The sequence below is a fragment of the Labeo rohita genome, chromosome 17 (assembly GCF_022985175.1).
Source record: "Labeo rohita strain BAU-BD-2019 chromosome 17, IGBB_LRoh.1.0, whole genome shotgun sequence".
Lineage (NCBI taxonomy): Eukaryota > Metazoa > Chordata > Actinopteri > Cypriniformes > Cyprinidae > Labeo > Labeo rohita.
In genome coordinates, this window is record NC_066885.1 from 13,166,808 (window position 1) to 13,181,392 (window position 14,585).

The 14,585-nt window shown below is 34.3% G+C and overlaps 1 protein-coding gene across 3 annotated transcripts in view; it reads right to left on the reverse strand.

Moving 5' to 3' along the window:
* Positions 1–14,585, reverse strand: part of hspa12a (heat shock protein 12A) — a 48,311-nt gene that overhangs the window by 12,569 nt on the left and 21,157 nt on the right. For 2 of the 3 annotated variants that reach the window (XM_051133135.1, XM_051133136.1), the window contains exons 4-8: positions 13,653–13,839; positions 13,188–13,292; positions 12,551–12,667; positions 6,461–6,632; positions 11–97 (exon numbers count right to left, since the gene is read on the reverse strand). In XM_051133135.1, coding sequence (XP_050989092.1) covers positions 11–97; positions 6,461–6,632; positions 12,551–12,667; positions 13,188–13,292; positions 13,653–13,839 — 668 coding nt within the window. The remainder of the gene's footprint in view (positions 1–10; positions 98–6,460; positions 6,633–12,550; positions 12,668–13,187; positions 13,293–13,652; positions 13,840–14,585) is intronic. The other variant, XM_051133137.1, reaches the window with a different exon arrangement.

The following is a 14,585-nucleotide window of genomic DNA, read 5'->3' on the forward strand; positions in this document are numbered from 1 at the left end:
CAGACTCTACCTTCAGCGAGTTCAGACCAGAGCTCTCCTATGACATTCTCCACCAGAAAGGTGCGGCTCTGTCGGTTACGGCGCACATGCTCCTTGGCTGGTTATTGACAGAGAGAGACAGGAAGTGTGTGTGAGAGGGAAGGCAGCGTGAAGCTGTTTGTGTGTGTGTATGTGGCAGTTCTACAGGCAAGGCGACAGGATGAAAAAAGGAATATGGGCTGAATGTGGTTTCCTTAAGCAGGAGGATGCTGCGGGAAGAAAACTTCTAATGGAATGCAAGACTCCTTTAATTCATAAAATGTAAAGAAAAACAGTAAAATGCTGTAATTATTTAATTACTTATTTGAAACTTAAATTTTAAGGATGCATGATTAAAATTCTGGGTGAAACTGATAGTCTTATAATTATTTTAATGTTATTCTGAAAACAAAATTATCTAAATATATTACAACTAAAACACTAAAAAGTAAAAAAAACTTGCTAAAAGTCAAAGTCAATATAGGCATCAATCACCTAGAAATGTTTTAAACATGCAACTGTCTTTTATATTTTTGTGGATTTTTCCTGTAATAGAGACACTGTTAATCAAATTTAATGAAATAACCTGCACTAGATTGTTTGATTTTAAATGTAATGTAGTTTATTCAGTTTTATTAGCATTAGCCCAGCCTATCATGTTTGCAAATAAGTACATTTTAACTAAAATCCTGATATGTACTCTACCAGTCAAAAGTTTTTAATCTTTTTAAAAGAAGTAAAATTTGGAAATATTTTTACCATTTAAAACAACTGTTTTCTATTTGAATATATTATAAAATATAATTTATTCCTGTGATTTCAAAGCTGAATTTTTAGCATCATTACTCCAGTCACATGATCCTTCAGAAATCATTCTAATATTCTGATTTGCTGCTCAAAAACATTTATTATTACTATGATGCTGAAAACTTCTGAGTACAATTTGTTTAGGTTCTTTGATGAATAGAAAGTTCTAAAGAACAGGATTTATCTGAAATAGAAATCTTTTGTGACATCATAAATGACTTTATCATCACTTTTTGTCAACTGGAAGCATCCTTGCAACAAAAGCCTTTTATTTCAGATAAATGCTGATCTTTGGATCTTTCAGCATATTAAATCAGCATATTAGAATGATTTCTAAAGGATCATGTGACTGGAGTAATGATGATTACAGAAATAAATTACATTGCTCAAGGGACTCACCTCAGTCGTGTTATTGAGGGAGGAGAGAGCGCTGGTTATTCACTTCCTCCACCGTCCGGTAGGGATTGAAGGTGGAGGGAGTGAATAACCAGCGCTCTATCCTCCCTCAATATCACGACCGAGGTGAGTCCCTTGAGCAAGGCACCGATCCCCCAACTGCTCCCCGGGCGCCGCAGCGATAGCAATATGGCTGCCCACTGCTCCGGGTGTGTGTTTACGGTGTGTGTGTGGGTGTTTGTTCACTACTCACTACTGTGTGTGTGCACTTGGATGGGTTAAATGCAGAGCACAAACTCTGAGTATGGGTTACCATACTTGGCCTCACGTCCTTTCCTTTCCTTTCCTTTCCTTTCCATTTTAAAATATATTCAAATAGAGTAGTTATTTTAAATAGTAAAAATATTTCACATTATTACTGCTTGTGCTGTATTTTGGATCAAATAAATACAGGCTTGGTGAGCAGAAGAGACTTCTATAAAAAACATTTAAAATCTTACTGTTCAAAAACTTTTGACTGGTAATGTACAGTATTGCTCAAAGCTGCCATTTAGCCAGTAAGTCTCAAATACTCCATACATCTTTCCACAATTACTTCCTCTCTTTTTCACTTTTCGTGAACTTCCTGACTGCAACCGGAATGTAAAAGTCTCTTTTCATTCACTGTGGAGGGGGAGATTGTCCTGGTGTGATAAATGTAGTTGGTCTCATGACATCAGAGGATAATGGCCATCCTGGCAGTTGTAAACATTCCCAAACAGGAAATAAGCTCTAAGGGAGAGTGAACGCATGAAGACTGAGATTTCCTCCAACGTACAGAAAACAATGAAATGGACCAGCAGACGTGTTTTCAGTACGTGACAGGTTCTGATAGGGCGTGGGAGACCTATCCACTCAATCTAAAGAGTGTTTTAACCACACAACAGATCCACATCTGAAATTCCTGTACCACCCTGATAGCAAATTCAAGACTAATTAGCTGCATTCTATTTTCTATTTTAGATTATCTAAATATCAAGGCAGACATAACATAAGAGACATAACATCTTAAAGGGATAGTTCACCCAAAAATGAAAATTCAGTCATTAATTACTCACACTCATGTTGTTTCAAATCTGTAAGACCTTCATTCATCTTCAGAACACAAGTTAACTTTATTCAACAATTTCTTCTCTTTTGTGACTATTTTAACAATGTCCTTACTACTTTTCTGGGCCTTGAACAAGTCAGTTGCATTGCTGTCTATGGAGGGCCAGAAAGCTCTCATAGTTCATCGAAAATATCTTAATTTGTGTTTCGAAGATGAACGAAGGTCTTGCAGGTTTGAAACGACATGAGGGTGTGTAATCAATGACAGAATTTTCATTTTTGAGTGAACTATCCCTTTAAATTAATGAAAAAACACATCCAGGCGCTCAATTTCTGCAAGACATCCCTTAAAGTGAAACCTTATCTCCTGTCAGTCTTAGGCTGCCCTGCACAGAAGGAATAGATGTATGGCTGTCAAACAGACAGCCCCTCTGTGCTACCCTGCTTCTCAACGGGTCGCCACACACAATTGCTTCCTGTCTCAGGCTTTTACTGCCAACTAAAATTAACCACTTTTCAGTGCTCACTATTGAATATCAAATATACAGAGCACAAATACTACTGCTGCTAAAATAATCAATAAACACTACTCCTTTTGTCCTTCCTCCGTTCTTTTTTTCCCTCTCTCTCCATCTATAGAACAGCATATGCAGAGAGGTCAAATGCAATTTTCTTTTGATGCATCATGCTCATTTATATTTCACCTCTTTTATTTGTCACCGCATCATTACTTTACCTTTTGCTGTTATTTTTAACTTGACAGCACAAAAAACATCTAATCAACTTCTCTGTCACTCCTTTTGTACGTGCAGAGGTTTAGAATTACAGATGTGCTTTCAGAGCTGCTGATGTCATCAGACTGAGGTCACTGATGTCTACACTGCATGTAGACCGATATAGTTTGTTACAGGAATGATTGTTCTGCTTCAGCTGTCTCAGATACAATCTGAGATTCTTAAATGTTGACATTAACCAATAATAATTAAAATGTAATCAAATGTGGCTAAGAAACAGATTAAGAAACATTGTCAACATTTTTGGTATAATTAAAATTGTTTTCTTTCCAAAGGAATGCAAGGCATGGCCTCAAACAATTACACGATTATAAATAAATGTGCATGCAAACTTAGAAAGAGAGCTGGGGAGAAGGAAATTTATGAGGCAGGGGGATTGTGAATTTGCCAAAGCTGTTTCTCATGCTGGCATCACCATTCAGCAGTGGTCCAAATGACTGTTACCTTCTGAACGCACATGAAAAATGACTTTTCATTGACATTTCTAAAATCACAGGCCAATGAAATCCTATATACGCAAGTGAAAATATGTGTATGTGCATGCGTTGTCAGTCTGTAATAAGGAAATGAGAAGGGCAATGGAGGTGAACCGGAATGGACTGGAAGACAGAGAGAGTGCTTCTGTGTTCCTGTGAGAGAGGCAGACAGCAGTGGGTGGAGGAGAAATATGGCAGAAAATGCTCTGCCTGTATACAAAACACCTTTATGCCTGAATTTGATGCAGTTACATTTTGCTATGGTGTGTGATGTAAACTGGCAAGACATACCGTGATATGGATTTGTTCACAGCATACAGTTAAGGTCAAAAGTTTACATCCCCCTTTCAGAATCATTAAAATGTTAATTATTTAACCAAAATAAGAGGAATCATACAAAATCCATGTAATTGTTTATTTAGTACTGACCTGAATAAGATATTTCACATAAAAGATGTTTACATATAGTCCACAAGAAAAAATAATAATTGAATTTATAAAAATGACCATTCAAAAGTTTACATACACTTGATTCTTAATACAGTGTTATTACCTGAATGATTCACAGCTGTATTTTTTTGTTTAGTGATAGTTGTTCATGAGTCCCTTGTTTTTCCTTAACAGTTAAACTGCCTGCTGTTCTTCAGAAAAATTCTTCAGGTCCCACAAATTCTTTGGTTTTTCCAGCATTTTTGTGTATTTGAAATCTTTCCAACAATGACTTCATGATTTTGAGATCCATCTTTTCACATTGAGGACAGCTGAGGCACTCACATGCAACTATTACAGAAGGTTCAAATGCTCACTGATGCTTCAGAAGGAAACACAAAGATCAGGGTAAATTTAACTTATTTTGTCTTCTGGGAAACATGTAACTATCTTCTGTAGCCTCTGAAGGGCAGTACTAAATGAAAAAAATATATTATATGCATTCAAAATAAGAAAAATGTACACATCTCTATTCTGTTCAAAAGTTTTCACCCCCTGGCTCTTAATGCATGTTTTTTCCTACTGGAGCATCAGTGAGTGTTTGAAATGTCTGTAATAGTTGCATATGAGTCCCTCAGTTGTCCTCAGTGTGAAAAAATGTATCTCAAAACCATGCAGTCATTGTTGGAAAGGGTTCAAATTCACAAAAATGCTGGAAAAACCAAAGAATTTGTGGGACGTGAAGGATTTTTCTGAAGACCAGCAGGCAGTTTGACTGTTCAGGACAAACAAGGAACTCATGAACAACTATCACAAAAAAAACAGCTGTGGATCATTCAGGTAACAACACAGTATTAAGAATCAAGGGCATGTAAACTTTTGAACAGGGTCATTTTTTATAAATTTTTATAAAATTTATAAAATATTTATATTATTTTCTCTTGTGGACTCTATGTAAACGTATTTTATGTGAAATATCTTATTTAGGTCAGTACTAAATAAAAAAATAACATGCATTTTGTATGATCTCTCTTATTTTGGTAAAATAATTAACATTTTTAATGATTCTGAAAGGGGGATGTAAACTTTTGACCTAAACTGTAATTACCGTGGAATGTAATAGGCTGTTTCTTCAACTATGGGCACTCCCTAAAAATTACACTATTCATACTCACTCTAGTTTATTTAATTAGTCAATTTTTCTTATCTATAATCAGTCAAAAAATACATAAAAGGCATGTGCAAAGTAAATAATAAATAAATGAGATAAATAAAATAATAAATAATAATATAAAAAAATAAAGAACGAAGCTGTGGTAAAACAATAACAATAATAACATTAATAACAAGTAAAAGTGCCCATAGTTGAAATACCACAAAATAGCATCTCTGTGTTCATGCATGGTAGTAAATACAATATGGTTCAAAAGTTTGGGACCTTTGCTCACCAAGGCTGCTTTCATTTGATCAAAAATACAGTAAAATAGTAATATTGTAAAATGTTAAAATTTTAAACAACTGTTCAAATGTATTTTAATTTTTTTAATGTTTAAAAATCTATTCTTTGAGCACGCATTTATTTGAAACAGAAATCTTTTGTAACATTACACATCTTTACTCTAACTTTTGATCAATTTAATGTGTCTTTGCTGAATAGAAGTATTAATTTCTTTAAAAAAATCATCGTATTGACCCCAAACTTTTGAACAACAATATATATGTAATATATATTCATATATACAAGCAAACACATGCATTAGGAAAGGCCAAATACGTGTCTTTACTGTCAATTTAATGTGTCCTTGAGGAATAAAAGATCCACCTTCTTTAAAAAAAACTCAGGAAAGGCCAAACAATGATATATTAGACATCTAAAATGATCTTAAATTAAAAGCTATTCATCTCTTCCTCGCTCCCTCGCTCCCTCCCACTGTTTTCTGCATGCATCATCACCTTCTCTCCTTCACTGCGGTGAGAGTTTAATAGGCATGTCTGACTGCAGGAGTCCTGCAGCTCTAGTTTAGGAGTATCCCTCATTTCAGTGCTAGTTTAATCTGTTAAGATTGATTTCCATTTTAGTTTACAGCGTTGTTAATCTGGTATAACCTCTCCTTTAGAAAGAAGCGGATGTAAAAAAAAAAACAAATAAATAAATAAATTACATTAAATTAAAGAATACGAAAAACATCTCTACAGTCCACTATTCTACTAAACAAGGTAAAATCATGATCGGCCCAACAACTTACTACAGCTTATTTGGCCTTTTGAAGAAGAACTAATCACTGACCAACAACAAGGTTGATGGGATCAAAACAAACAGACAGAGAGTTTAAGTACTATGGCATAAACTTGAGCATGACTGGGATAGTATGAGTATGATTTGGTTTATCCTTATAACAGAATGCTTGTGGTGCAGCTGTAATATGGTAAAAGACTGTATGGGTAGCTTACCCTGTGTCATTCCCCCTCCAACATTCTCAGTTGGGCTGTAACCGTTCAGGGCCGTTTTGTTGCCCAAATCAACCATTTGGTGGAGACGCAGCTTTCTGCAGTAAATGGATGCAGCCTCTGGTTCCAGAGCAATGATCAGCTGATCAGGGTTGTCACGAGAAACCAGACCAGCCTAGATGAGTACAGAGCACAATGACAAGACATTAAAAAAGGAGTGAACATTTTACCCTCAGTAAACTGTAAAGGAGAAGTCCACTTCCAGAACAACAATTTACAAATAATTTATTCACCCCTTGTCATCCAAGTTCGTGTCTTTCTGTCTTCAGTCATAAAAAAATTATGGTTTTTGAGGAAAACATTTCAGGATTTTTCTGCATATAATGGACTTCATTGGTGCCCCAATTTTGAACTTCCAAAATGTAGTTTAAATGCAGCTTCAAAGCGCTCTAAATGATCCCAGCCGAGGAAGAAGAGTCTTATCTAGCGAAACGATCAGTCATTGTTTTCGAAAAATAAAAAATTGGTATACTTTTTAAGCACAAAAGCCCATGTAGCACAGGCTCTGGGATGCGCGTTCTTGAACGATTTGTTCATTTTGAGCAAATCTTTAATGTGACTCAGGAAGAACGAGTCGTCTCTTGGAGTGATTCGTTCAATCGCGCATGCGCAACATCCTATTAGATTCTGTACCGGAATTAGTTCACCTGTTTTGAGTCTTCAGTTTTGAGTCATTCATTCATCTCATGGGGCTGTCACGTGCTGATTTTGCTAAAATGAATGAAATGACTTGGAAAAAGATGTGTTCATTTTGCTGAACGAGACTCAAAGGTCCGAGTCGGTAAAATGATCCAAACTTCCCATCACTACTACGAATCACATCTTTGAATCACCACAAGTTCATTGTCTGTGTACTCCGGCTTAAAAAGGTAGAGTATGTCGAAAAACTCTGTTATTTTCTCCTACAACTTCAGAATCTTTATTTGTAAATTGTTGTTCTGGAAGTGGAGTTCTCCTTTAAGACTTAAAAATTCACATTTACTTTAAGTAAAGATGCATTACTTATCTTTACTTAAATAAATCTAAAATAAAATAAATTATGAATATTAGATGAAAAACTTTAAAAGTTTGTCCTGGCAACTAACTTAAGTCAGTTTTTAAGTTATGGCATTGCATTATTAACAGGAAATTTAATAGAAGCCCATTAAATCCCCAAAAATTTAAATAAAATGAAACATTTAAACTAAATATATTAGTAAAATCAAATTGTGTTAATTGTAGTTAAATATACACTACCAGTCAAAAGTTTTTGAACAGTAACATTTAAAGTCTTTTCTGCTTACCAAGACTGCATTTATTAGATTTGAAGTACAGCAAAATACAATTTTGAAATGTTTTGACTATTTAAAATAACCATTTTCTATTTGAATATATTGTGATTTCAAAGCTAAATTTTTAGCATCATTACTCCAGTACTTCAAGTAGAATTTTTTCAGGTTTCTGTGATGAATAGAAAGTTCAAAAGAACAGCATTTATCTGAAATAGAAATCTTTTGTAACATTATAAATGTCTTTAGCATCACTTCAGATTAATTTAGCATCTATGCTAAATAAAAGTATTAATTTCTATAATTTCCTTCCAATAAATAAATAAATAAATTAATTAATTAATTATACTGACTCCAAGCTTTTGAATGGTATAGTGCATAATGTTACAAAAGCTTTTTATTTCAGATAAATTCTGATCTTTGGATCTTTCAATTCATGAATAATACTGAAAAAAAAATGTACTTAGCTGTGTTAAATATTGATAATAATAATAATAATAATAATAATAATAATAATAATAATAATAATAACAACAACAACAATAATAATAATAATCAATAATGTTATTACAATAATAGAGTAATAATCATTACTCCAGACTGTAGACTGGAGTAATGATGCTGAAAATTTTGCTTTAAATCGCAGGAACAAATTACATTTTAAAATATATTCAAATAGAAAACAGTTAATTTACATACTAAAACTATTTCAAAATTTTACTGTTTGGCTGTACTTTGAAACAAATAAATGCAGGCTTGGTGAGAAGAAGAAAATTCTTTAAAAAACATTAAAAATCTTTTGACTGATGTGACTGTGTTTTACTTACTTTTCAGGGTGTTTTTATTTATTTAGAGTGTGTAAATAAATAATTAATCAAACTGTATTGACAAATATCGTTTGAAGTTTAGCATGTCATACTACAGCACATTGCTTGAAGTCAACTACACATGAATCTAAACCATTTATTGCAGCACAATGAATATTAACTGTCATGACTCACTTATGGGGTAAAGGCATATTTAAATGATGGCTGGTCAGATATATCAAGATCATATTACCTTACTTGAAATAAGAGGGTGTGTAAAAACATAAGAAAACACACACACACACGCTGTGCTGAGTGACACTGTTTGCTCTGAATGCGCTGCAGGATTCGGTGAGTTATGGGGCGACAGTGTGAGCAAAATGCACAGCGAGAGACAGAGGTGAGGCAATGCAGTGTCCTTTCTTTCTGCAGTCGGAGAGCTGAGTCACTGCACATACACACACACACTCAGATACACACAAACACGCTCCTGAGGCAAGCTTTGCAGGAATTCCCACTGCAGATATCAGGTGTTGCAAACTCCCCCTTCTTCTCCGCTCTTTCTCCTGCTGTTCTCTCTGATTTCTTGCCGTATATCGATGTAGCTCAAGCGCTTGTGGCTTCCCCACCTCATTTTGTCTTTGCTTTGGATTGAGATAAAAGAAGCCGAGGCCACACCCTGCTCTTCCTCCTTTCCTGTCTCTCTCTTGAGAGAGAGAATTCACCCCTCTTTTTACTACTGTACTGTAATTATAATTTTAAGGCACATTATTTATAGTAACTAATGTCTTTTCAGTTTGTTTAAATAATAAATTGCATAGAATAAGCAACAATAATAAATAGCTTAATAGACTTTCTGGTTAATTTTTTCACTTTTTGACTTGATGTCTATTGCCTTCATCCACCTCAGGGATCCAATCACAAACGTTCAGCACTAAATACATGTGCATATGAGAAGCAAAACATATATGGGCCATTTTAAGTATTCAAATCTTAGATGTTTACTAAGATCCTTCTATAATCTATTGAAACCCACAATAATTTTTAAATTATTAGTAAGCCTAATATATTTAAAATCATAATTTATTGGGTATTTTCAGTTGGGAGGTGGCTGTCCAAAACCCTAACCCCTAAATTTCAACTTATGAAAATTATATTTAAATTTAAAAATATTCCATTGTTGTTTTTAAAAGTACTTTTTTGATTTTTTTTTTAAAAAGTGAAGTTCAAAAAAATATTTATTTTTATACTTTCTTTGTCAGTTTTGAAACTTTATGTTAAAAAAATGTGTCCTGCAATTTTCACGTCACTACCGAAACAGTGTTTTAGTCCATTGGCTGAGACTAATTGTAACTATACCCCTAAATTTATGATCAGGAAATATTCCTCTGTCCCTCTCTCTCACAGTTAGATAGGTTCCTTCATTGTGAGGTAAATGTGTTCAAAAGTATGAAAAAGCTGTGTGTAACTTCAAGGAACGCCACTACCGAACACCTTTTTTTTTCTGCAATTAAACACACTTTTTGGGGAGTTATCCCATAACATTTAGTTTTTATTAGGGATGGGACGATACACCTACCTCCCGATTCGATACGATTCCGATACTTGGGTGCCGATACGATATGTATTGCGATTTTTTTAAGAATTCCGGTTCTACAAGTATTGCGATTTGATATTGTAATGTGTAGCGATTTTGTTTTTTTCTCTCTAGACCATATGGAAAAATGTGAATAGTACACAATATATACACAATAAAAAAAACATTTTAGCATTTTTCCTGTTTTATTTCAGTTTATAACAAACTAAATATTTCAGCATAAACAAACAGCCACTAACTTATACAATGTCTCATTTAGAGTTCGTTGGCTTGCAGACGCTTCTGCTTTCTCAGGTTGCTTGGCGTTTAACTCTGGATGATGTCGAGCAAGATGCGCACTCATGTTAGTTGTATTACCACAGTAGGTTACCAGTATTCGACAGAGTTTGCACACTGCTTCAGACATGTCTAGCTGTTCATTCCCTGGTAATTTGTGAAATCCAAAGTGTTTCCACACTTTGGATTTAAAGTGTGATGGTGCAGGCTGTATATCTCTTGCTGTCTTTCCTTCCGCCATTTTCAATTTTTCGTGTTTGCTAGTAAGAGATGTGACATCATGTAACCGATACAACACATCGCCCTCTGCTGAAATAAAAGACGTAACTTTCGTCCGCCTCGTTTATAAGTAAGTGCTAAAATAAAGCAATGTATTTAATATGAATTAATATCGATTCTGGTGTAAAAAAATCGATTTTAAAATCGTAAATTAAAAAAAAAAAAAATCGCGATAGTTAGGTGAATCGATTTTTTGTCCCATCCCTAGTTTTTATATGTGTACGACTGTTCAGAACTGTACTAGCTAACCATGTGCTGATTATCATCTTTGAGCAATGCTCAAAAGTATTTCAAATGGTCACTACCAAAACATTTGATGGAGTTTCGGTAGTGACATCTTTGTTTTTTTGGGTGTTATACCATAAAATTGTCACTACCGAAACAGTCACAGCCAAAACATGTCATCATTGTTTCAGTAGTGACAAAAGGAAACACACAATCCTCATATTTGGGGGAAATAAACTAAATTTTAGTACAGTTATGCACATTTTTTGTATTTTGGTATGTTTTAGTATGTGGGTTAAGATTCTGTAATGTGATGTGGTTGCTGTGGTGGGATGTTTTGTCAAAAATAAAAGATGTTATGATATTTTTGGTTCAGTGTATACTTAAACTAACAAATCCTTAACTTTGAAATCAGTATGATCAACTTTTTGCCTTTTACAAATAAAAATTGGATCAACAAATCTCATAAATTACAACTGAAATATTGTTAAAAATGTAATTGTTATACATTTACCTCTAAAAAAAAAATAAATATTAAAATAGCAATAATATATATTTACAATGTAGATGTAAGCAAATTATTAAGATCACCTTTCTTAATAAATTTTATTACTGTGTTTCGGTAGTGACAAATTTGGGGAGAGGACAAATATTCCAAAATTTTCTGAACATACAATATGAGAAATAACTGCACAATTAGTAGAAATGTGTACCTTGGATATTTTATTTGCACACATACAAAATTTGTGGAAAAAGATGTTTCCAACTCTGACTTTAGACCAATTCTTTGAACCAAACACTAATTTGTCCTCATGCATTAAAGCATTACTTGTTAACCAATGGATGCACTAAAACAAGGCTTTGAATTTCAATATTAGAAACTAACTAAGTTTAGTTACATGCGATAAACTATAAATTACAATCTGTCTAGCTACCTGCAATCAGTCACCTACAATGGATGTAAATAAGATCCTTTAATCTGTTATTAATACAGCTCGAATACATACCCTACACACACACTGCCTAATCGTCCACAGATCCACACACACATGCTCACAAATCACAATGATGCCAACCCTGACAGAGTAAAACAGTCAGCGATACAGTTTCACATGTACGGGTCTCTAAGGTGGTCCAATGAGAGACAGTGAAAACAGACAAACAGTGGCTACATCTAAGAGATGAGATCACTGTCTTTCCTTTTTCCTTTTCCTTTAATCCCTTTGCTTTTCCTCTCTAACATTTACATCCTGAATTTCTGTATTTCTCATTTCTGTTCTATTTTAAACAGGCATGGCAGGAAAACAGTGCTCTATAACCTTTTTCTCTCTCTCACTAAAGCTAGAGGAAGTTCACAGCATACAGTAATTTAGTGCTGCAGTACCTACAAACATCCACTAGGGATTTGTACAGCCTATACTTCAAACTCGTGTGAAAATTCTTGAGTAATTACATTAATTGAAAGCACATTTAGCACATTATGCACAGACCTCTCTCCAATTTCAAAACACAACATAGGGCATTAATCAAAGCGTGACATGCATTTTCGCGCATATGTGGCTGTGAGAAAGAAATGTAATACCTTATATGCTGCCTCTCTCATAAACTGCTTCGCCGGCATTTTCCAGATGGCTGGTACTGTGATGACCCATCTGACGTCAGCATTATCAAAATCTGCTCCTGCTTGGTCACTCAGCTCCTGTATCCAATGACAACAATCCATTTTTGAATACTTTTATATAGCAAAGACACATTAAATGAATCAAGTGATGGTAAAGACATTAATGTTACAAAAGATTGTATTTCAAATAAATGCTGTTCTTTTGAACTTTCTACTCTTCAAACAATCCTGAAATAAAATGCATCAGTTTCCACAAAAAGCAGCACACCTGTTTTTAACATTGATAATAATTAGAAATGTTTCTTGAGCACCAAATTAGCATATTAGAATGATTTTTGAAGGATCATGTGACACTGAAGACTGGAGTAATGATGCTGAAAATTTAGCTTTGTCCATTTAAACATTTTAACATTTAATATTTACAATATAACCTTTCATATTTCATGCATTACTGTTTTAACTGTGTGAAAATGTAGCCCTGATGGGGTACAAAAATCTTATCAACCCCAAACTTTTAAATGATAGAGTACATGCTAAAATAATGTAAATAGACCGGTTTTAACAGAAGATTCTAGATGATAATAGTACCAAAACATACCTTAAGAGCCTGCTCCTTAAAGAAGGCCAGAGCATAAGCAAAAATATCCAGAGCTTTCACCTTTTTCCCATTGGCCGCATTTAAATCCGTATCGATGGACAGATTCTGAAGAAGATAAAATGACAATAATGCCTCTCATAAACAAGAAAACACAAGACATGCCATTTGAAATGCATTTATATACTTGATATACCTATCACCTCATTCACAATAAGTAAAATATAGTTTAGAGACTGTCATAAATTAGAAAAAAGTTTCATTTCTAATCTTTACTTGCTATACAAGTAGCCAGTAATATTTGAAAATATCCCTGCAGTATAAGACATGAAGCTTATTTTCAGAAAAAAACATGTCCTCACACTTATGATCAATAATTTCCTCAATGCGTATGTGTGCTTGGATTCTCAGTCCCCTCAGGTCCAAATCTAACAAAAAAATCAATACTGTATGAGTGTGTGTCCTTACTGCAGTGGTGTGTAGTTTCATCTTAAACTTCTCCAGGTAGAGCCATTGCTTAGACTCGGTGGGATCCAGGTCGTGGTAAAAATCTCGGGCTGCATAACCAAAACTGTGGAACTTCCTGTCTGGGGTCAATAGAATGGTGGTGGGCGTCTTCTGATTGGACACACCTGGGTCCCCACCCTCCCAGCGCCTAGCAACAAAGGGACATCAACCAATGAGAGAGCGAGTTTTACAAAGATCTAATGGGATTTTAAAATAATAGAACTTGGAGCTGCTGTAGCTTTTCACCTTTCCTCCTAATTAGGAAAGAACTGGCCTAAGATGACCTAAAATATCCCTCAACTCAACCGAGCATTATCATCCTCATTATCCATATCAAGGCAGTCATAAAACCAGCACAAGCATCGTACAGAGACAGAGGCATATAAAATATTCATGGGCTTTTACTTCCAGGACGAAGCACCTCAGTGTAAAACAGAACAAGCAGCCTGACAGACTATCTGAAGTGACAAAGAGAGAATCACATATGTAACCATGGACCTCAAAACTAGTCCTAAGTCGCACGGGTATATTTGTAGCAATAGCCAAAAATAAACCGTATTGGTCAAAATGATAGATTTTTCATTTATGTCAGAAATCATTAGGATATTAAGTAAAGATCACGTTCCATGAAGATATTTTGTAAATTTCCTACCATAAATATATCAAAATTTAATTTTTGATTAGTAATATGCATTGCTAAGAACTTCATTTGGACAACTTTAAAGGCGATTTTCTCAGTATTTTGATATTTCTGCATCCTCAGATTTCAGATTTTCAAATAGTTGTATCTCAGTCAAATATCATATCTATCAATGGAAAGCTTATTTATCCAGCTTTCAGAAATTTCATTACCATAACAGAAAACTGACTTCATACACCATTTAATATTGAAAT